General features: G+C 44.1%; 1 protein-coding gene across 3 annotated transcripts; it reads left to right on the forward strand.

The window, feature by feature from the left end:
- The first annotated feature begins 8 nt into the window (after positions 1–8).
- On the forward strand, positions 9–22,762 carry NARS2 (asparaginyl-tRNA synthetase 2, mitochondrial). 3 transcript variants are annotated; one of them, XM_077298679.1, is made up of 15 exons: positions 9–134; positions 1,928–2,121; positions 3,515–3,624; positions 4,541–4,661; positions 4,779–4,919; positions 6,633–6,713; positions 6,916–7,016; positions 7,312–7,444; positions 9,751–9,849; positions 10,896–10,933; positions 11,366–11,432; positions 12,622–12,759; positions 15,664–15,761; positions 21,068–21,094; positions 21,392–22,759. In XM_077298679.1, the coding sequence occupies exons 2-15, from the start codon at positions 1,969–1,971 to the stop codon at positions 21,534–21,536; spliced, it is 1,452 nt and encodes a 483-aa protein (XP_077154794.1). In that variant the 5' UTR covers positions 9–134; positions 1,928–1,968; the 3' UTR covers positions 21,537–22,759. The 3 variants fall into 3 exon arrangements, with proteins under 3 accessions (XP_077154794.1, XP_077154795.1, XP_077154793.1); XM_077298678.1 differs by having other exon boundaries at positions 134–231; positions 21,392–22,762; XM_077298680.1 differs by lacking the exons at positions 21,068–21,094; positions 21,392–22,759 and adding an exon at positions 13,241–13,317 and having other exon boundaries at positions 133–231.
- Positions 22,763–23,993: the final 1,231 nt, after the last annotated feature.

Genomic DNA, 23,993 nt, shown 5'->3' on the forward strand with positions numbered 1-23,993 from the left:
GTTATACCTATTGTAGTCTTCAAGAAAATGGCTGACAATTCTCATTCTCTTCCTGTAATTTTGTGACTGAGGGGGGTCGCGGCCTGCAGCCGGCAACATGTGAGGAAGGAGAAGTCCCTGCAGTGCAATGTGAGGTGAGGCAGGGGACGGGAGGGAGACGGGTGGAGGCGCTGCTGGAAGAGTCAGTCATGGGGACACTGAATGGCGGGGAAGCTACAGTGTGTTTCCAAGGTTACAAGCTTCTGGTGCTGCAATGCTGGGACTTGTAGCTCCACAGTAGCCTGACATTTACTACGATATCTATGTGGCCAAATGCTGGGATTCTGCATTCACAAAATGCAATTGCATTTTTTTCTGTACCTTATACAAGTGGAAATCTACAAGGAAAAAATTAATTACGCTCCCATCCTGCAAATAGACCTAGAATTGCATCCACAGCTCGGCTTCCACCGAAATGACGCGGCTCGGAGCCATCTCTGATCCTGTCTAACCCCTTAAATCATTAGTGACTGTGGCATCTAGTCTCCCTCAGTCGTTCCATCGCCCTCCTGACATGAAAACCTGGGATCCAGCAGGGCATCTATAGCTGAATACCTATTAGTTTGTTGCATTGTGAAGTTTAATCTCGTTTTCGCTGTGGGATTTTATGTAAACAAAAAAACATGCCGTAATTTGCATATGGTGTTGCTAAAATCCATAAAAAAACAACCATAATTTGCATATGGTGTCGCTAAAATCCATTTAAAAGACAACCATAATTTGCATAGGATGTTGCTAAAATCCATAAAAAAATACCATAGTTTACATATTGTTGCTAAAATCCGTAAAAAAAATACCATAATTTGCATATTTTGTTGCTAAAATCCGTAAAATAAAATTAATATACACTACATAATGAACAGTATTAAAAAAAACCCACAGAATTAGATTTTTTTTCTATTCCTCCCCCTTATAGATGGGACAATAAATAATTCTTTGCACTCCAAAATGATTCAAAGCAAAAAAAAAATAACTTTTCCCCGTCAATGGGGGGTAAAAAAAAAAAAAAGTGTTGCCTCTTGGAATATCACGACATAAAGCTCCCCTGGAAAAGTTAGAAAGTTATATGATCACCAAACCGTGCCTCAGAAAAAAGCAAGTCCACATAAAACCTTTATAAAAAAAATAAATAAATAATGGCTCCGGACGGAAATGCAACAATAAAAAATAACAATAAAATAAATAAATAAAATAAAAAATAACAATAGAAAAATAAATAAATGCTACTTCCTAAAGGGAAAAATAGGACTTATAGGTGTTCATTTAAGTAAATGAGTATAGAGGAGGCAAGCGTGCAGTGGCGCAATAATGTCCGTGAGACGAGTATGTGCAGGTTTATGGGGTGCGGGTTCATTCAGGCTATGTTCACACTGGGCGTTTTTGCTGCTTTTTTTATTCTAATTTTCAGCTGCTTTTTACAGTACCTGCAAAGCCTATGAGTTTTCCTTAATCTCATGCACACACATTGGGTTTATTTTGTCGTGTTTTGTGCTTTGCATGGTTTTTTGGACATCGTTCGTGTCACTTCTTTCAGCGGTTTTTACCCCATTGAATTGAATGGAAAAAAAAAAAAAACGCACCAAAAACAGCAAAATCCACGTTCTTGCCGCAGCTTCTTAAGAAGGAATTGTCCAAGTAATGAACAGTTTTATTCCCAGCATTACAAGATATTACTTCTGTACCAGTAAGATCTTTGGGGGTCCGAACCCTGGGATGCCCCTTGGAAATTTTAGCCATGGCCTCTCTTATTGATGATGGGGCTGGCGGAGATAGACAGGCGCTCCCCGGCCGCTCCTGAATACCTGATAGCGGATGAGTGGTCCCCACCGCTAGACCACTAGAATCCTGTATGTTGATGTGTTTTGTTTTTTTTGTCCCCCCTTTTAAGGTCCGTGCCCGTTCTCTGCCAATCCTCCACCTCCTGCCGCCATGTTTGCCCCCAGGAAGGCGTCCTTCTCCATCCTCGGCCCACGCCCTTGGCGTCGTTGTCGCCGGAGTCACGGTACCGCGACCACCAAGCTCAGTGTGCGACAGGCTCTGGTTGCAAACGTCGACCAGGGAGAAAAGAGAGTAAATATCCAGGTAACTGTGCGGTGTTGCCCTTATCATAATGTGACCACTGACACAGGGAATGTCCCGCTTCTTCTTCCTGGCACCTTGTTTTTGGCTCACAGGTTTAACACTGAGCATTGATGGTGGTAATAATGTCCCTGGTGGGCTGTTGTGGTTTAAAGGGTTATTCCTCATCTTCCTAGATGGCTATTGTCAGATAGAGCTTGCAAATACAAGCATTGTTTGCAATTTACTACTTGTTAAAATTTGCAGCCATTCTTGAAATATTAACACTTATCTTTTGTTTGCAGCTTGTTGCCTAGGAGACCGACCACCGCTGCTGTCAAGCTCGTAAGCAGCTGCCCGGGATTAGGAGCTGCAGCGATTCCGGCCAGCTTCATGTAATGCTTCCACACTCGTAAGCACTGAGCAAGTGAGCATGTCTGGCAGCAGTGGTCGGTCTCCAAGGCAATGAACTGTAAAGAAAAGTGTTACTATCTCAAGAACGGCTGAAAATTTCAATACGCAGTAAATTGCAAAATCGCTTTTATTTGCAAACTCTGTCTGACAATATATGATCTATGGAGACGGTAATAACCATTAAATAGTTACTACAGCCCCATATAGACATCCACTCCATTAATTGTCTATGGGACTGCTGCAGAAAGCCGAGCGCTGGGGCGACCATTATTTTGGGAATAACCCTTTAATACCAGCGTATTTTGTGGTCGAGTGTAGTGAAAAGGGGAACGTCTTGCCTCCATTCGATGTGCTGGTGCAGCTGAGCCCGCTCCATAAACGGCTGTGTTACAGCAGCACCTGCCTCGATGAGCAGCGACTGGAGTTCAGCTCCGGTTGCTGCTGTTTCACCATGTAGGTGCAATCCACAAGGTTGTGATCCAAGTAGCACCTAATGTGGCGATCGTGGGGTGCCAATGGGTCAGTTTAGCAGTCAGAGGCCTTGGGTCTCTGCCATCTTCGTACTCCCATGAATCCCAGGAGATAGTAATTTTTCACTACATACTTCAATACTGAAGTCACAGGTTCAAGATCTTCAAGGGGGACTAAAAAAAGAAATAAAAATATAAATTTGAATCCTGCTTAATTCTCAGCCCAAAAATATAAGAAAAAATCATATTTGGTATATGGTAATTGCATCTCTACAATAACTTCTGGGTTGTGGGATCCTATAACCTTCTACAGCAGCATCTGAGGTCTGACTGCGCATCTTCCTGTGGAACAGCCCGTTGGCCACTAGATGGCAGCACTGAGTAAACTGCAGTGTAAAATCATTTACTTTTCTGTGGATAGATGTTACAGTGCTGCAGCCTGCGGGGGTCCGCCACCTGTCACTGGGGGGGCCGGGCTGCACCTGTGTATCCCCTGTATGAGAAGTGACATCCTCTCCTGTATCACTTTACAGGGCTGGGTCCGCTCCGTCCGCTCACAGAAAGAAATATTATTCCTGCATGTCAATGATGGCTCAACATTGGAAAGCCTCCAGATTGTGGGCGAGCCCCATCATAAACACAGGTAAGACGTGCAAGAACCATGATGCTGGTTACATCCTGTATTATACCCCAGAGCTGCACTCACTATTCTGCTGGTGCAGTCACTGTGTACATACATTACTTTACTGATCCTGAGTTACATCCTGTATTATACACCAGAGCTGCACTCACTATTCTGCTGGTGCAGTCACTGTGTATATACATTACATTACTGATCCTGAGTTACCTCCTGTATTATACTCTAGAGCTGCACTCACTATTCTGCTGGTGCAGTCACTGTATACATACATTACTGATCCTGAGTTACACCCTGTATTATACCCCAGAGCTGCACTCACTATTCTGCTGGTGCAGTCACTGTGTACATACATTACTTATCCTGTATTATACACCAGAGCTGCACTCACTATTCTGCTGGTGCAGTCACTGTGTACATACATACATTACATTACTGATCCTGAGTTACATCCTGTATTATACTCCAGAGCTGCACTCACTATTCTGCTGGTGCAGTCACTGTGTACATACATTACATTACAGATCCTGAGTTACATCCTGTATTATACTCCAGAGCTGCACTCACTATTCTGCTGGTGCAGTCACTGTGTACATACATTACATTACAGATCCTGAGTTACATCCTGTATTATACTCCAGAGCTGCACTCACTATTCTGCTGGTGCAGTCACTGTGTACATACATTACATTACGGATCCTGAGTTACATCCTGTATTATACCCCAGAGCTGCACTCACTATTCTGCTGGTGCAGTCACTGTGTACATACATTACATTACTGATCCTGAGTTACATCCTGTATTATACCCCAGAGCTTCACTCACTATTCTGCTGGTGCAGTCACTGTGTACATACATTACTTATCCTGTATTATACTCCAGAGCTGCACTCATTATTCACTCCTAGCGCCTCTTTGCTTAGTGCCATCAGTTTCGGCAGTTCGGTGGAGGTCTGCGGGTCGTTGGTGAGGAGTCCCAGTAAATCGCAGAATGTGGAGCTGAAGGCCGAGGACATTCGTGTATTAGGAGGCTGTGACTCTCAGGTAGGAGGAGAAGCTGCTGTCACTGATGTTACAGGCGATGTCTGTGCTGCTCTCTCCCCCCTCTCACAGCTGCAGACATTGACCTGTTATATCTGTGTTACTTATTTGTTTTTGCAGGATTTTCCGTTGAAAGTAAAGGAGCGGCACCCTCCAGAATACGTCCGGCAGTTCCCTCACCTGCGCTGCAGGACAAACACATTCAGCTCATTACTCCGGGTCCGCAGCGAAGCCACGGCGGCCATACACCAGTTCTTTAAGGTTTGGATGTTTCTCCTTCTGTCGGGGTGTTGTGTCGTGGTCGGTGTGTTGTGTCGTGGTCGGTGTGTTGTGTCGTGGTCGGTGTGTTGTGTCGTGGTCGGTGTGTTGTGTCGTGGTCGGTGTGTTGTGCCGTGGTCAGGGTGTTGTCGTGGTCGGTGTGTTGTCGTGGTCGGTGTGTTGTCGTGGTCAGTGTGTTGTCGTGGTCGGGGTGTCGGGTCGTTGTCGGGGTGTGGTGCCTTGGTCGGTGTGTCGTGGTGTTGTGTCGTGGTCGGTGTGTTGTGCTTTGGTCGGTGTGTTGTGTCATGGTCGGTGTGTTGTGCCGTGGTCGGTGTGTTGTGCCTTGGTCGGTGTGTTGTGCCTTGGTCGGGGTGTTGTGCCTTGGTCGGGGTGTTGTGCCTTGGTCGGGGTGTTGTGCCTTGGTCGGTGTGTTGTTGTGCCTTGGTCGGTGTGTTGTTGTGCCTTGGTCGGTGTGTTGTGTCGTGGTCCGGGTGTTGTGTCGTGGTCCGGGTGTCGTGTCGTGGTCCGGGAGTTGTGTCGTGTCGTGGTCCGGGTGTTGTGTCGTGTCGGGGTCCGGGTGTTGTGTCGGGGTCCGGGTGTTGTGTCGTGTCGGGGTCCGGGTGTTGTGTCGGGGTCCGGGTGTTGTGTCGTGTCGTGGTCCGGGTGTTGTGTCGTGTCGTGGTCCGGGTGTTGTGTCGTGTCGTGGTCAGGGCGTTGTGTCGTGTTCGACAGGGTGTTGTGTCGTGGTCGGTGTGTTGTCGTGGTCGGTGTGTTGTCGTGGTCGGGGTCTCGTGGTCGGGGTGTCGTGGTCGGTGTGTTGTCGGGGTGTCGGGTCGTTGTCGGGGTGTGGTGCCTTGGTCGGCGTGTTGTGTCGCAGTTGGGTGTGTTCCTGCTTAAATAATCCCTGCTGCCTATTATCACTTCCGTTTTGTGTATGCAGCTGCTGTGCAGAACTAGGTGTCTCCACGGTTACAGACTACAAACAGAACCCTGCGTAGTCTGATTCCGCATCACGTTTCAGTCGTTCCCTCTTCTCCTGCCTACAGTAAATGACATGTAACAATGGAGACACATAGCTCTGCATGGAAGCTGCATACACTGAATACTGCACTTCAGATTATTTGTGGCTGCAGTGTGTGAACACGGCCTAAAACAGGTTCTCATTTTCCTTCTCTTTAGTCTTGGATAATGGATGAGTATAAGGAATTCTGCAAATTATCTCTTCAGAGAGGAAGAGGACTAGAACTCTAGTGCCACCTATTGGAAGTAGCAATCCTAACAGTCAATGTCGACCCTTTAACGAGCCTGGTCACCTGACTTATGATAATTATATTATTATATTAGGAATTCGGCATTATAATTAGCAGCATTACACCATGTCACCACTAGGTGGAGCTGCTTTTTATAAAATTTTTGCTATTCTAAATCAATTTCTTATTATTAAAGTTATTTTTTGTTTTTCTTTTTTGTTTTTTAAACTGGGAATGCTGGGTGACAATTCACAGGGGAGAGGTAAAGGCAGCCTTATTGATTGCTATTACCCATTTTTTTCCTGTTTTTCCTATGTGTCATTTACTGTATGACCACAAGAGGGTGCTAGAGTATAAGGAAAATGTGGTCTCCTCTCCCCCACAAATCGTGCATTATCCACCTGTATCGGTGACATCACCGTAATGCTCCACTGTGTGTAATAGTCTCTGTCTTCTCCGGTGATAGGCTAATGGATTCATGCACATCCACACCCCCATAATTACCTCTAACGACTGCGAAGGCGCTGGAGAACTCTTCCAGGTGGAGGTAAGCGAGCTTGAGTCATTACAGGGTCTACATTTGCTTTAGAGGTGGAAAACAATCTCTTATTTTCTGTTATCAGACCTTTTTAGGTGGATCGAGCAAGGTTGTTTACATGTGCAGACGTTTTCCCCTTTATGGAGTGATACTGCTGTTTCTCCACTAGGGGGAGCACTTTACCAGGTGCTGATTTTATCATTTCCCATAGGCTCCCGGCAGAGACTGCGGACCGGAGGGTGACGGCGGGTTTTTCGGGGTTCCTGCATTCCTTACCGTGTCCGGACAGCTGCACCTGGAGATCATGTCGGGGTAAAGCTGCTAAATCTCCAAGACCCCGATGTTTCCCGTGACTCCATCTGAGGGCACATGTTATATTCAGCTCTGTGATTGCCCATGACCAAACGTGGGACACGGCCCCCTGTCCTACATATTCCTGAGGCTCCCAATAATGGAGGTCACAATGGTCCATCCTCCGTGTCTGATCCTATTCATATGACATAAATGGGCCCCTGGTTTACACTGGGGTGGTCCCAGAGATCAGACCCCTCGGTATCTTACAGTTGACTTGTCTTATTGATAACTTTCCTTTTTATTTTTCTTTCAGGGGGTTCCAGAAAGTCTTCACCTTCGGCCCCACTTTTCGAGCAGAGAATTCACAGAGTCGGAGACATCTGGCCGAGTTCTATATGGTGGAAGCGGAAATCTCCTTCACAGAAAGCCTGGAGGACATAATGCAGGTGGGTGCGGAGAGGGGCCGGGTCATGTGACTACAGCCCCCTGTATGCTCTTGGGGGTGCGGTGAGGGACCACGTCATGGATCATGTGACTGCAGCCCCTGTATGGTCCTTGTGGGGGTACAGAGAGGGGCCGTGTCATGGATCATGTGCCTGCGCTGCCCCTTGTATGGTCCTTCTGGGGGTGCGGAGAGGGGCCACGTCATGGGTCATGTGACTGCGGCCCCCTGTATGGTCCTTCTGGGGGTGTGGACAGGGGCCGTGTCATGGATCATATGACTGCGGCCCCCTGTATGGTCCTTCTGGGGGTGTGGACAGGGGCCGTGTCATGGATCATATGACTGCGGCCCCCTGTATGGTCCTTCTGGGGGTGTAGAGAGGGGCCGTGTCATGGGTCATGTGACTGCGGCCCCCTGTATGGTCCTTCTGGGGGTGTGGAGTGGGGTCACGCCATGGATCATGTGACTGCGGCCCCTTGTATGATCCTCCTGGGGGTGCGGAGAGGGGCCGTGTCATGGATCATGTGACTGCAGCCCCCTGTGTGGTCCTTCTGGGGGTGTAGAGAGGGGCCGTGTCATGGATCATGTGACTGCGGCCCCCTGTATGGTCCTTCTATAAATTTGGCAGTGGGGTCGGATCCTTCTTAGGGTGGGCAGAGTGTTACCTACTTGTGTATATACACTGCTCAAAAAAATAAAGGGAACACTAAAATCCCACATCCTAGATATCTCTGAATGAAATATTCCAGTTGTAAATCTTTATTCATTACATAGTGGAATGTGTTCAGAACAATAAAACCTAAAAATGATCAGCGTAAATCACAACTAATATCCCACGGATGTCTGGAGTTGGAATGATGCTCAAAATCAAAGTGGAAAATGAAGTTACAGGCTGATCCAACTTCAGTGGAAATGCCTCATGACAAGGAAATGATGCTCAGTGTTGTGTGTGTGGCCTCCACGTGCCTGTATGATCGCTCTACAATGCCTGGGCATGCTCCTGATGAGGCGGCAGATGGTCTCCTGAGGGATCTCCTCCCAGACCTGGACTAAAGCATCCGCCAACTCCTGGACAGTCTGTGGTGCAACGTGACGTTGGTGGATGGAGCGAGACATGATGTCCCAGATGTGCTCTATCGGATTCAGGTCTGGGGAATGGGCTGGCCAGTCCATAGCTTCAATGCCTTCATCTTGCAGGAACTGCTGACACACTCCAGCCACACGAGGTCTGGCATTGTCCTGCATTAGGAGGAACCCAGGGCCAACCGCACCAGCATATGGTCTCACAAGGGGTCTGAGGATCTCATCTCGGTACCTAATGGCAGTCAGGCTACCTCTGGCGAGCACATGGAGGGCTGTGTGTCCCTCCAAAGAAATGTCACCCCACACCATTACTGACCCACTGCCAAACCGGTCATGCTGAAGGATGTTGCAGGCAGCAGATCGCTCTCCACGGTGTCTCCACACTCTGTCACGTCTGTCACATGTGCTCAGTGTGAACCTGCTTTCATCTGTGAAGAGCACAGGGCGCCAGTGGCGAATTTACCAATCCTGGTGTTCTGTGGCAAATGCCAAGCGTCCTGCACTGTGTTGGGCTGTGAGCACAACCCCCATCTGTGGACGTCGGGCACTCAGACCATCCTCATGGAGTCGGTTTCTAACCGTTTGTGCAGACTCATGCACATTTGTGGCCTGCAGGAGGTCATTTTGCAGGGCTCTGGCAGTGCTCCTCATGCTCCTCCTTGCACAAAGGCTGAGGTAGCGGTCCTGCTGCTGGGTTGTTACCCTCCTCTGGCCTCCTCCACATCTCCTGGTGTACTGGCCTGTCTCCTGGTAGCACCTCCAGCCTCTGGACACTACGCTGACAGACACAGGAAACCACCTTGCCACAGCTCGCATTGATGTGCCATCCTGGATGAGCTGCACTACCTGAGCCACTTGTGTGGGTTGTAGAGTCCGTCTCATGCTACCACGAGTGTGAAAGCACAACCAACATTCAAAAGTGATCAAAACATCAGCCAGAAAGCATTAGTACTGAGACGTGGTCTGTGGTCTTCACCTGCAGAACCACTCCTTTATTGAGGGGGTCTTGATAATTGCCAATAATTTCCATCTGTTGTCTATTCCAGTTGCACAACAGCATGTGAGATTGATTGTCAATCAGTGTTGCTTCCTAAGTGGACAGTTTGATGTCACAAAAGTTTCATTTACTTGGAGTTAGATTCTGTTGTTTAAGTGTTCCCTTTATTTTTTTGAGCAGTGTATTTATATTTATAATTTCCTCCACCTCGTTCTCTTTTCTTCTTGTAGGTTATGGAGAGTCTGTTTAAAGACACGACCGCAGCGTTACTTTCCGCCTGCCCCGAGGACGTGAACCTTTTCTTCAAAGACGTGTCCCCGGGACAGCAAGTAAGTGCGAAGTCAGAAGGTCTGTTTACATGCGGCGTTTTTGCAAAGTTTTTTTTTTTTTTTTGCAGTACCATCAAAGTGAATGAGACTTCATTAATCCCATTCACATTCTGCATTTTTTTTTCTACAAATCTGCAGCCTGTCAGATAATTCAGGGTTTTGGCAACTTTTTTTCTTGAATGGAACAAAAAAAATATGCTACCTACAGAAGAAAAAAAAACATAAAATGTGAACATACCCTTAGGGTTCGTTAACACCACCAGTTTTGCAGTCATTACACAGGCAGACCACTCTAACGATGCTCACTGAATGATCTGTTATACATCGCCCCGTGAACATAGGCCGACATTGTTCTCGGCAGCACGAGTCTTGTGTACACAGGCTATGCGCTGCCGAGAATATTTTTTTTTCTTCTGAGAAACAAAACAGAATTTCACCCGCTTAATGAGCGTTTCTCATTCATCTGGTGATAAGCTGCCTGTTCACACTGCACAATCCTCCTGTGAATCCTACAGAGTCAATTGACCTATCACATGTCTGGGCTTTATAAGAGTACCAAGATGGTGGCTGCCAAAGCAGTTCATCGCCTCCCTGAAATCACATTCTGGGGAATGGGCGCCTGATTGGATACCTCAGTAGCATGTAAGGGGTTAAACAGCAGCGATTGCTTAGACCAGAGAGCTCGTGTTGCTGCTGTTAGCCGTTTAAATGCTGCTGCTATTAACCATTTAGCTGCTGCTATCAATCACTGACAGCGGCATTTAAATGGCCCACTTGCTGCTGTGCTCACTCTTACCTTGGCATGTCAGGGCCTGCTGAAGGTCCCCCATGGCCAACATCTTAGTCCTCCTATGAAGCCCAGCCAGCGGCCATAATTACATTGTCATAAGTATAAGTGATCAAATGATTGCAAGTTCGACTGCCTTATTACTTATTATGTACCGTTTATATGGAGGCGCATCTTTTTATCATTGTTTTTACAATTTTTATATGCATTTTGGCTAATTTAATCTTTTTTTTTTTTTTTTTTGTTCCTTTTCCACCAGGACCGTCTGGATCGAATGATGAAGAATAATTTTATTGTGTAAGAATTTAATAATATCTACATGTGTGGGCTCCTTGGGGATAGCAGCTACATCGCCTCAGCCTGACCACCGTAGTGTATGTTCTATCAGGATATCCTAGGACACCTGAGGCACCAGGACACCCTGATACCGACCCTGGGGTTAGGTATAGATCACATACATATATGGTATCACCTTAGCCCATAACATCAGCTCCATTCCTGTAAGATTGTAAGATATTGGATGCAGCTTTAGGTGTGACCGGAGTAGAGGACCCCAGTCAGACAAAGCACAGCTCCTTTAAGGGACCGGGTTACACACAGTGTTAATATGTTGTGTAGTGGTGCTACGTCATACCCTGTGGAACTACAACTCCCAGTGTGTCCTTTCTCTGCCCCCGATCCGGTGACCATTTCACACCTCGACTTGTTTCTTACTTTTTTTCTTTCCAGAATGTCTTATACCGAAGCCATAGAAATTCTCAAGAAAGTGGCAACTTCATTTCAGCACAAAACCGAGGTTGGTGATAAATCAGCGGTCAGTGGCGAAGTCACTCAAGGGTTTGTTGTTTTTTTTGTTTTTTTTTTTACTAAACCCTTTGATACATGGATAGATAGATCCACCATGAGCAGGGTTCCCACAACCTGATACCACATTCTTGTGGGTACTGTCCAGTTATCCATACCCCAAATTGACCCTCTTAAAAAGGTTTTCTTATTTAAGTTTTGCCTCTTCATTGCGGAGATATTAGCAAAGTATTTGGTAACTAATGAGTTAACTTTTGTTAAGTCCAAGTGGGTGTTATCAGACAGCTTTCACTGGGGGGCGTGTACTTCTTCCCCCTGTATGATGCTGACCAATCATAAGCAGGTATCAACACAGCTTATTCATCATGTGACTGTTCAGTGAGTAAATATTTTTTTTCAGACTAATAGACGCACCGGACCATAAGACACATCCCAAATCTTGGGGAGGAAAATAGGAAAAGAAATATTGGGGTCCGTCTTCTAGTCCGAATTTAAGATATATTACCTGGGGGTGGGTGTGATCGGTGGAGCGGGGTCACAGGAGGCATGGTCCCATCCTCAAGAAACCAGTAGCAGAAGTGGAGCAATGCTGCGGGTCCTGGGTGGGAGAAGTAGGTGCCCCAGCCGGTGCGATGCTGCGGGCCCAGTGTCGACAGTGAGGCAGAACATTTTCCTCCAGTGTGTTGCTGCTTGCTTATGATTGGTCAGCATCATACAGGTAGAAGAAGTACACGCCCCCAGTGAAGTATATCTGAAAACACCTACTTGGACTTAACAAAAGGTAACTCAAAGCGACTTCTGCAATCCATTTTTTAGCATTTTTCATAATCATCGGTGTATGCCATGAAGAGAATGCAAACTGCAGCAGAATTACATCTAGTCTTAGAACCTAGCTGCACGCTCTGTCACCTTATGAGCCAAAACCAAAGAAACAAAGCAATAAATCTTTTACTGAGGTGATTAAAAAGCCAAAAATAGATGTAAAATAAAAATAATAGATCAGCCAGCAGCTACTTGCTGATGGTTTCCAGGCAAAATCGTACCAGAGTGAAAAATAAATAACTGCTGTGAAACGAAAAAAAAAAAATAAAACGGGTAAAACAAAATTTAAAAAATGCAGAATTTTATGTTTTTTATCTACGTAAGGATCTGGAGAATTGAGTGCTGTCTGTTTCTTGCAGTGGGGCTGTGACTTGCAGACCGAACACGAGAAGTATTTGGTCAGACATTGCGGCGATGTTCCCGTCTTTATCATCAACTACCCGTATGACCTGAAGCCTTTCTACGCCCGGGACAATGACGATGGGCCTCAGCGTACGGTAAGTAGCGTGGTCCGCATCCTGCGTTGCTTTCCTATTGGGCAGACCCATCGTCCCATACATATTCTGTTCAAATAGCTTTGTTCAGAAATCTTTTATCGTTTTGCGTACACAGGTCCAATGCAAATTTATGTGAGCACAAATTATTATTATTATTTATTCCATGGCGCTTTACATGTGAGGAGGGGTATACATAATAAAAACAAGTACAATAATCTTGAACAATACAAGTCACAACTGGTACAGGAGGAGAGAGGACCCTGCCCACGAGGGCTCACAATCTACAAATCAAACCCATTTAAATTTTAAAAATAAACCAAAAATTGGAGGATTATTGTAGGTGCGTCAATGGGGTTAAAAACGTGATATCTATCAATTCACAAGACCCTGGTGCAGTGGCCACATTAGTAATCCTTGGCCCCAAAGATGGGACCCCTGCAAACCGCCTCCAGGAATCACTGGTGTCTCTTCTAATTTGTAGGTCCAGTGCGACATCATCGTTGCGGCGTGACACACGCAGGACCTACAAATCAGAAGAGGGAGCGGGGACACCGGCAGGTAGGAAGAGGTTCGCATTTCTTGATTAAGAGAAGAAACTGGCTTTTGTTACTAACTGGAAACCATCAACAAGTAGGCGTGATACCAGCTGATGACTGATCTTGGTACAGCTTCGTGTATCCTAATCAGGAACATATTGAAAACAAATATATATGTACACCGTTTGCTTCCCCAACATGCAAACATCTATCATATAGTGATTTTTATACTTAAAATTATCTCAGTCGAAAAGACGAAAGATCTCATGATCCAGATGCTGGTAAAAATAGAGAATAAAAAAGTATCCCTTTTGCATTGGATAAGAGCGTTTATAACCCCTATGTTACCCCTGCGATGAATGGAGACTGTACTTCCGAAAGACTGTTATTGAAGGGATGTGATAACACAAAGAAAAGTTTCTGAGAACACTCAGGGTTATACAGGTGATAGGAGACTATGGCCAGCAGGGGTGATAACTAGAGGAAGAGTTCCTGTATCACTCTTCTGGCCAGTGATTGTTACGAGGGTGATATCCTAGGAAAGGTTTCCTGTATTCCTCTCGGTATTGCTATAGATTGTTTAGGGAAGGAGACTTAGCAATCTGTGATTGCAAGAGGCCTCATAACATGTTAAAAAGTTCCTGGGCGCTCCTTAACCTGGGATAACAGAAGTTTGTACAGGGGGAAAGATGAGATTGCAAGAAGTATGATAACAAGAAGAAAGGTTCCTGAGGACACTCAATATTGTACAGCTGATAGGAAATGATGGTCAGGAAGGGTGATAACTAGAGGAAGAGTTTCTGTATCTCCCTTGGTGTCATTGGGGTTTTCACAGGGGAGATGACTGCAACAGTCAGAGGGATGATAACCTGTAAAAAGTTTACGGTATTCCTCAGTGTTGTTAGAAATTGTTCGGTGCGGGGTGGGTATTGACATGACACTGGCACACTGTAATTGCAAGAGGCCTGATGACATGTTAAAAAGTTCCTGCAAAATCCCTTCCTTGGGATAAATGAAGATTGTACAGGGAAAAGAATACAAAAAGGACTTTGCAAGAGGGATGATAAGAAGAAGAAAAGTTCCTGCAATTCCTATTTTGTGATCATTGACGTTTGTACAGCGAGAAGGATGACACAAATGAAATTGCAAGTGGAATGATAGCAAGAAAAAAGGTTCCTGCAATCCCTTCCCTGAGATCATTGAAGCTTGTACAGGGGCAAGGATGATATCAATTAAATTGCAAGCGGGATGATAGCAAGAAGAAAGGTATCTGCAATTCTTTCCCTGAGATGATTGAAGTTTGTTCATGGGGAAGGATGAGAAAAACGCGATTGAAAGAGGGATGATAACAAGAAGAAAAGTTCCTGCAATCCCTTCCCTGAGCTAATAGAAGATTGCACAAGGAGAAGGATGACAAAAATGAGAAACAAGAGGGACGATAACCAGAAGAAAGGTTCCTGCAATCACTTCCTCTGGAATCAGCTGTATAAAAGGATGGAATTTTCTTTTTTTTTGCTACTACTTCTTTGCTCCCCTCTCCCATCACGACCCCGACCACCAGCAATCCAGAAAAAAAATCCCTTTAAATTAATTTTGCCCCCTGAATATTGCACCTGGACCTAAGACTGTGGCAGCGATAACTCAGACCCGACTCTTACAGTCTGGTTGCAGCTTGTGGTAAAATACCAACATGCGTTTTTTTTTGGCAATTAAAGGGATAGTACAGATTTTCGCCCCAATCCTCGGAGGACACATTATTCTCGGAATAACTAATACCTGCTCGGGGTATTTAGTCTGTTAATAAGTTATTGAGAACAAAATAAAGAAACCTATAGTTGATAACAGCAACTTACTGACTGTTTCCATCAAGACATAAAGTGGAAAATAAGGTGAAAATAACTGCACAATTAATTATATATGACGGGGAAGTAAATGAAAAAAAAAAAATAGCTTTTGCCGTCCTCGTCCGCCCCTGTATTACACCACGTTGCCCCATAAGTGAGATAAAAAAAGTGGGAAAAAAATAAAACGGTTCTGTCGTAACAAGTTCCCACATTTCCCATTAAGTAATTTCCACCATCGACTCGAGAGAAAACCAGCTGCTTTACTGTTGGGAAACGCGAAGGTCTCTGAATTCTGCTTATAATGTAACTTTTTTGTGCATTTTTTTTTTAAATTAAACTGTAAACTTTGATACAAAGTTGCATCCGTGTAAATAATAAGTGTTGGGTGGTGTTCACACAGTGCAGTCAGGCGAGCGAGGTCAGCCCTATAGTATGGTCGATGGCTGTTTGGGCTCCCACCCCCTGCTGTAGGCGATACATGAAGGATGAGGACGCGCTGAGTCTCCCTTTATCGCCCCCTGCAGGCCGCCGCCGTGGATCTGCTCGTCCCTGGGGTCGGAGAGCTCTTTGGCGGGAGCTTGAGAGAGGAGAGACTTCCTGTCCTGCAGTCACGTCTCGACAGGTAAAGCTCGAGATTTTATATTCGGTAATTTGATTCTTGAGGTGCCGGATTATTGGACATGATGAACTATTGGAAGGACAGACAGAAGGAATGTTTATACTTGTCGTACATCTTCGCCTTAGTGCAGACGCATTTCATTACATCAGTACAGTCATCGAGAAGAAGCGGTGTAACACCTGTGTGCGGTATGGCAGTGATATTAGCGGTGTAACACCTGTGTACGGTATGGCAGTGATACCAGCGGTGTAACACCTGTGTACGGTATGGCAGTGATGTCAGCAGTGTAACACCTGTGTACGGTATGGCAGTGATGTCAGCGGTGTAACACCTGTGTGCGGTATGGCAGTGATATTAGCGGTGCAACACCTGTGTACGGTATGGCAGTGATACCAGCGGTGTAACACCTGTGTGCGGTATGGCAGTGATATTAGCGGTGTAACACCTGTGTGCGGTATGGCAGTGATATTAGCGGTGTAACACCTGTGTACGGTATGGCAGTGATACCAGCAGTGCAACACCTGTGTACAGTATGGCAGTGATAGCAGCAGTGTAACACCTGTGTACGGTATGGCAGTGATATTAGCGGTGTAACACCTGTGTACGGTATGGCAGTGATACCAGCGTTGTAACACCTGTGTACGGTATGGCAGTGATATTAGCGGTGTAACACCTGTGTACAGTATGGCAGTGATACCAGCGGTGTAACACCTGTGTACGGTATGGCAGTGATATTAGCGGTGTAACACCTGTGTACGGTACGGCAGTGATACCAGCGTTGTAACACCTGTGTACAGTATGGCAGTGATACCAGCGGTGTAACACCTGTGTACAGTATGGCAGTGATACCAGTGGTGTAAGTTACACCTGTGTACGGTATGGTAGTGATACCAGCAGTGTAACACCTGTGTACAGTATGGCAGTGATACCAGCGGTGTAACACCCGTGTACAGTATGGCAGTGATACCAGCGGTGTAACACCTGTGTACGGTATGGCAGTGATGTTAGCGGTGTAACATGTTGTGAATTCTGCTCTTGGGCTCCCTCCGGTGGTTGTTAATGGTAGTGCAGTTGTCTTGGGGTTGTAATCCTGGCAGGTGTTTCTGCTGATTGCAGCTCTACTAGGTATTTAGGTGTGCAGGATCCATGAGTCCATGCCAGTTGTCCATTGTTCTTGGAGGGATTGCATCTCTCTCTGGTTCCTCATGCTCTGCTGTCATTTCAGCTAAGATAAGTGTCTGTTTTTTGTCTCTGTGCACACATGCAGTGTGCTTTGCAATTCAGTGCAATTCATTGTGTTTTTGTCCAGCTTAGACTTTGTTTGGATTTTTCAGTCATGCTGGATTCTCGGGAGTTGCAGATATGCATGCTATCTCTTTAGTTAGATGTAGAATATTTGTATTATCTGCTGTGGATATTTTTAGGATTTTAATACTGACCGCTTAGAATTCTGTCCTATCCTTTTCTATTTAGCTAGAAGTGCCTCTTTTGCTAAATCCTGTTTTTCTGCCTGCGTGTGTCTTTCCTCTTATACTCACAGTCAATATTTGTGGGGGGCTGCCTATCCTTTGGGGTTCTGCTCTGAGGCAAGATAGAATTCCCATTTCCACCTATAGGGGTATTTAGTCCTCCGGCTGTGTCGAGGTGTCTAGGACGTGTTAGGCACACCCCACGGCTACTTCTAGTTGCGGTGTCAGTTTAGGGGTTGCGGTCAGTACAGATACCACTTACTCCTGAGAAAGTCTCTCATGCGGCTCCACAGTCACCGGATCATAACAGTAACACCTGTGTACAGTATGGCAGTGATGTTAGCTGTGTAACACCTGTGTACAGTATGACAATGATAGCGGTATAACACCTGTGTACAATATGGCAGTGATACCAGCGGTGTAACACCTGTGTATGGTATGGCAGGTGGACTCCTTCACACTCGGCATCAGCAGGGTTGTTTGTACGTTCTTACACATTCTACAAATTCAAGCACGAGGTGCGGCCCTTGCTCTCCCTTCCGCGCTGGGGCCGGGGCACTCAGCCATGACACGGCTTCTGTGCTATTTTTATCTTTTGCTCAATTAATTCAATGTACATTTATTAAAATCCCAAATCAGGGCCAGATGACGGCCTCACATGTCACTGTGTGTGCGCCCAGCACCCGGCTCTGATTACCAGCAGCTGACTCCAATAAGGAGAAAGTTATTTCTAGGATTATTCTATGGGAGAGATGATGATGATGGCAAGGAGAGGCAGAAATCATTAATTATGTGTCGCCTAACCCGTGTGTGCCGTCACATTCTCTATACTGACAAGTTATATAAGAATTATAGTAGTTATATTCTTGTACATAGGGGCAGTATTATAGTAGTTATATTCTTGTACATAGGAGCAGTATTATAGTAGTTATATCCTTGTATATAGGGGCAGTATTATAGTAGTTATATTCTTGTACATAGGAGCAGTATTATAGTAGTTATATTCTTGTACATAGGAGCAGTATTATAGTAGTTATATTCTTGTACATAGGAGCAGTATCATAGTAGTTATATTCTTGTACATAGGAGCAGTATTATAGTAGTTATATTCTTGTACATAGGGGCAGTATTATAGTAGTTATATTCTTGTATATAGGGGCAGTATTATAGTAGTTATATTCTTGTACATAGGGGCAGTATTATAGTAGTTATATTCTTGTACATAGGAGCAGTATTATAGTAGTTATATTCTTGTACATAGGAACAGTATTATAGTAGTTATATTCCTGTACATAGGAGCAGTATTATAGTAGTTATATTCCTGTATATAGGAACAGTATTATAGGAGTTATATTCTTGTACATAGGAACAGTATTATAGTAGTTATATTCTTGTACATAGGAGCAGTATTATAGTAGTTATATTCTTGTATATAGGAGCAGTATTATAGTAGTTATATTCTTGTACATAGGAGCAGTATTATAGTAGTTATATTCTTGTGCATAGGGGCAGTATTATAGTAGTTATATTCTTGTACATAGGAGCAGTATTATAGTAGTTATATTCTTGTACATAAGGGCAGTATTATAGTAGTTATATTCTTGTGCATAGGAACAGTATTATAGTAGTTATATTCTTGTACATAGGGAGCAGTATTATAGTAGTTATATTCTTGTACATAGGAGCAGTATTATAGTAGTTATATTCTTGTGCATAGGAACAGTATTATAGTAGTTATATTCTTGTACATAGGGAGCAGTATTATAGTAGTTATATTCTTGTACATAGGAGCAGTATTATAGTAGTTATATTCTTGTATATAGGAGCAGTATTATAGTAGTTATATTCTTGTACATAGGAGCAGTATTATAGTAGTTATATTCTTGTACATAAGGGCAGTATTATAGTAGTTATATTCTTGTGCATAGGGGCAGTATTATAGTAGTTATATTCTTGTACATAGGGGCAGTATTATAGTAGTTATATTCTTGTACATAGGGGCAGTATTATAGTAGTTATATTCTTGTACATAGGGAGCAGTATTATAGTAGTTATATTCTTGTACATAGAGGCAGTATTATAGTAGTTATATTCTTGTACATAGAGGCAGTATTATAGTAGTTATATTCTTGTACATAGGGGCAGTATTGTAGTTATATTCTTGTACATAGTAGCAGTATTATAGTAGTTATATTCTTGTACATAGGGGCAGTATTATAATATTTATATGTTGGTAAATTAGTGATGATAATGTTCTCCGGTTAATTGTTATTTTTGTTCTCTTTATTCCTATAGCTGATCTATGATGCTTCGTTCAGGCTTATGACTGTATTATGTGCAGTATGGTAGGGCTCCCCTGTTTTCTGTATTAGGTACATGTACGGTATTTATATGTATATATCAGTAGAATATCTGCTTGAGCTCCGTGTAATATCTTGCTATGATGGAGCGTGTTGGCATTAGCTTTGCTCCGGACAGGTTCCTGGCTCTGATTTGCGCCAGTCAGTGATGTCATTGATTAACAGATCGTTCCAGACCTACTTAATTCACGTGGAATGTGTGATGATCGTCTGCTTTAGATACGGAGGTTACGGAAAGTTCACAACTGTATTTTGCTGCTTCTTCGACTGTAACCAACACTAATTGCGAAATTATGACTTTATCTCATTATCATAAATTTCATGTTCAGAATTCTCTGGTTCACTTATCGGTGTTATTACTGGAGTATTGTGTGATGTTATTGGTATCACAGATGGTAATCAGGATCAGTAATGTACTGTATGTACACAGTGACTGCACCAGCAGAATAGTGAGTGCAGCTCTGGAGTATAATACAGGATGTAACTCAGGATCAGTAATGTAATGTATGTACACAATGACTGCACCAGCAGAATAGTGAGTGCAGCTCTGGAGTATAATACAGGATGTAACTCAGGATCAGTAATGTAATGTATGTACACAGTGACTGCACCAGCAGAATAGTGAGTGCAGCTCTGGGGTATAATACAGGATGTAACTCAGGATCAGTAATGTAATGTATGTACACAGTGACTGCACCAGCAGAATAGTGAGTGCAGCTCTGGGGTATAATACAGGATGTAACTCAGGATCAGTAATGTAATGTATGTACACAGTGACTGCACCAGCAGAATCGTGAGTGCAGCTCTGGAGAATAATACAGGATGTAACTCAGGATCAGTAATGTAATTTATATACACAGTGACTGCACCAGCAGAATAGTGAGTGCAGCTCTGGGGTATAATACAGGATGTAACTCAGGATCAGTAATGTAATGTATGTAGACAGTGACTGCACCAGCAGAATAGTGAGTGCAGCTCTGGAGTATAATACACGATGTAACTCAGGATCAGTAATGTAATGTATGTACACAGTGACTGCACCAGCAGAATAGTGAGTGCAGCTCTGGAGTATAATACAGGAGGTAACTCAGGATCAGTAATGTATGTACACAGTGACTGCACCAGCAAAATAATGAGTGCAGCTCTGGAGTATAATACAGGATGTACCTAAGGCTCAGTAATGTAATGTATGTACACAGTGACTGCACCAGCAGAATAGTGAGTGCAGCTCTGGAGTATAATACAGGAGGTAACTCAGGATCAGTAATGTATGTACACAGTGACTGCACCAGCAGAATAATGAGTGCAGCTCTGGAGTATAATACAGGATGTAACTCAGGATCAGTAATGTAATGTATGTACACAGTGACTGCACCAGCAGAATAGTGAGTGCAGCTCTGGAATGAAGGATATCGGACTCTCAGGATGATATTTTTTTTACTTCGTTACCATTTATCTTTGGTTTGCCTGTCTATTGTAGGTTAGGACTGGCTGACACGTACCAGTGGTAAGTTCCAATTCATTATTCCCATATTCATCCTAACCACTTATTTTCCATTTCAATTGATCCTACAGTTTTATTTGTGCACTGTCTGGAGTGCAGCTGAAATGGACTTTAGGGAGCTTCCCTGTGTGTCATTCATCTGTTCTCAGCCAATCAGCATCACCAGGAATGTCCTCGGAGGTGATGATTGGCTGAGAGCAGCTTACTGCAGGGTTTTCTTACAGTGCTCCTCCTTTATGTCCTGTCCAGCTGGATATTAGTCGACCTCTACAAGTTCTCACCATTTTTCCTCTTTTGCAGGTATCTAGATATACGTCGGTTCGGATCTGTTCCACACGGCGGTTTCGGGATGGGATTTGAGCGATACCTGCAGTGCATTTTGGGAGTGGACAATATCAAAGATGCCATCCCATTTCCAAGATTTCCCTATTCCTGCCACTTATGAGTCTAACCGGACAGAAAGACGTCATCACTGATCTTTTTTTATCCAAATACTATCATTTTGCTCCCACCCTATGAGCTCATCAGAGGCCTTTCCTCATGCAGTACATTTTTCTGCTGGCTTTAGGCGCAGCTGACTGGCATTGAGTGCAGTCCTTCATTATTAGATCCTTTTTTTGGATCGCTCTCTATTCTCCTCTCTCAATGCCGCCATCCAAAAAACCTGGAACCCAAAGGAATCCCCTCCCCTAACGTGATAACTAGTGCATACATACTCCACGTGTAATATGAGGGGGGCAGTTTGGTGTCGATCAAGGTCGCTCTGCCGCCATTTATATATAATAATCATAAATCACCATTACGTTTGGAGAGTATAACGATGGGCGCCATGATACGAGCGGCGGGAGGTTAATGTGTCGTAAACATCGCTTTCTTCTCAGCCGGACATTAATTGCAAACAGAAATAATAATTAGGATTTGCTGACTGGATTATCAGCGCCGGAGGTCACCTCTGGAGACGAGCAGATCTAGTGTTTCTTGAGTCCTTAAATGTTAAGTTACAGCTGCAAGTTTTTGCTTTTAAATACCTCGAGTTCCATTATTGCACTGGCTACAGCCAGAGCTGCAATTCAAATTCTGCTACACCTTCATTAGATGGATTGCTACCGTATAGAGCGCTGGCAAGTCCGAAAATGCTCCACAGCAGAGCAAGCGTAGTACACACATTGAACCAGCAGAGGGCAGCAGTCAGATAATGCAACCCGACAACTAGCAGAAAATCAGCAGAATTTTAAATGCAGCTCTGGATGTAGAAAAACTGTTTTCTGGGATAATATGAAATTTGATCTGTGAGATTTTACATATCTTCCCATGCTGGAAGTTGTAGTTTTGCAAGAGTTACAAGTTTGGGAGCTCAACTGCGGCAAGCTACAGATTACAGGCCTGATTAAAGGGATCCATTTTGCTGGATTTTACTCATCATTTGTCACTGTGTTTATATGATACCAAAAGAACAAACGATCCGTCCAGATTTTACATGCTTTGTCGTGGTCTTCCAACAATCCGGAACATCTGATAATCTGGCAATGATCCTTCGAAGGGATTGTCCAGGTTTACATCTTCACGGCTACTTTCTGTAAGAAATGGCGCCACCACTGACCATGGGTTGTGTCTGGTATTGCAACTCGGCTCCATTTGAAATGGAATGAAGCTGCGATACCACATACGATCTGTGGCCAGGGGTGGCGCTGTTTCTTTAAAAAAAATAAACAAAAAACCCTTTTTTAATAATCCCTTTAAATGTTGTATTAAAAGAATGTTTTATGACACAAGGGGCCATATTGCAGGTCCCGCCTCTCATCCATGCTTTACACTGCAGCGCGGCTTGTTCATATTGTATTAGCAGGACCTCAGTGCATGAAGAGCTGATTACAAGAACGCACAAATCCACAGCTTATCCGACCCATGTGCACGTACTTTAATACAAAAAAAAACTTTTGTGTGCCTCCGTCCAATTGTAGGACCCTCACAAGAACGCTGGCTGTGCTGGTCAGTGCGGATAATAATATCAGTAATAGTTTTATGTCTTATTAAACATAAAGATCCAAAGGGCAGTTATTAAACTGCATACTGAATCAAGGAAGTGTCAACTTTTTTTGGATAAAATGTTATAACTTTATTAATGTACAAAACACATAAAATCAAACACACATAATAAAAACAATGCCTCATCAACTTGAATTAAATCTTATGGCAGATAGGAGTAGGCTAAATCTAATGGCTAGCAGGAAAACATGCGGCAATATATGTATTGCTATTATTGAGTAGCCTAGTGCACACAGAGACTATGTCTCATACCAAAATTGGGTGCAGCACCTATAGGAAAGCTCTTAGTGCCCTTTAATTATAGTTGCAATACTGTATATACTGCAAACATTACTGTCAAAATGATACAATACAGAGAAACACCGTTGCGACGTAGTATATGGGCGGAAAAAAATAAAATTCTAATATAACAACCAAAATTATAAATAAACAAATATAATGGCCAATATACACGTCTCAACGGGCGTAAGCAACAAAGTCAGCCTTTAAATCTCACACTAAGATAGTACAGTGATAATAATAAGCACAAGCTGCATCAAAGCAGTGCGCAGCAAACAGCGAAGCCGACCTTAATTCAATACGTCCACCTACTTCATATAGAATACATCTCATACAGGCAGCAGCTCACTGAACACAAGTGTGTTACACAGTTGGATATGAAGGGAACAAGACTTTAATAATACATATTACCTAAAATGCGATGCTTCCTGCAGCCAGCCACGTGTGGCACGCCAGTCTCTGCACTAAACCCCGACGCGCGTTTCGCAAATAGCTTCCTCTTGGGGGCGCGTGACATTTGCGAAACGCGCGTCGGGGTTTAGTGCAGAGACTGGCGTGCCACACGTGGCTGGCTGCG

Source organism: Ranitomeya variabilis, chromosome 3 (assembly GCF_051348905.1).
Source record: "Ranitomeya variabilis isolate aRanVar5 chromosome 3, aRanVar5.hap1, whole genome shotgun sequence".
Taxonomy (NCBI): Eukaryota; Metazoa; Chordata; class Amphibia; order Anura; family Dendrobatidae; genus Ranitomeya; species Ranitomeya variabilis.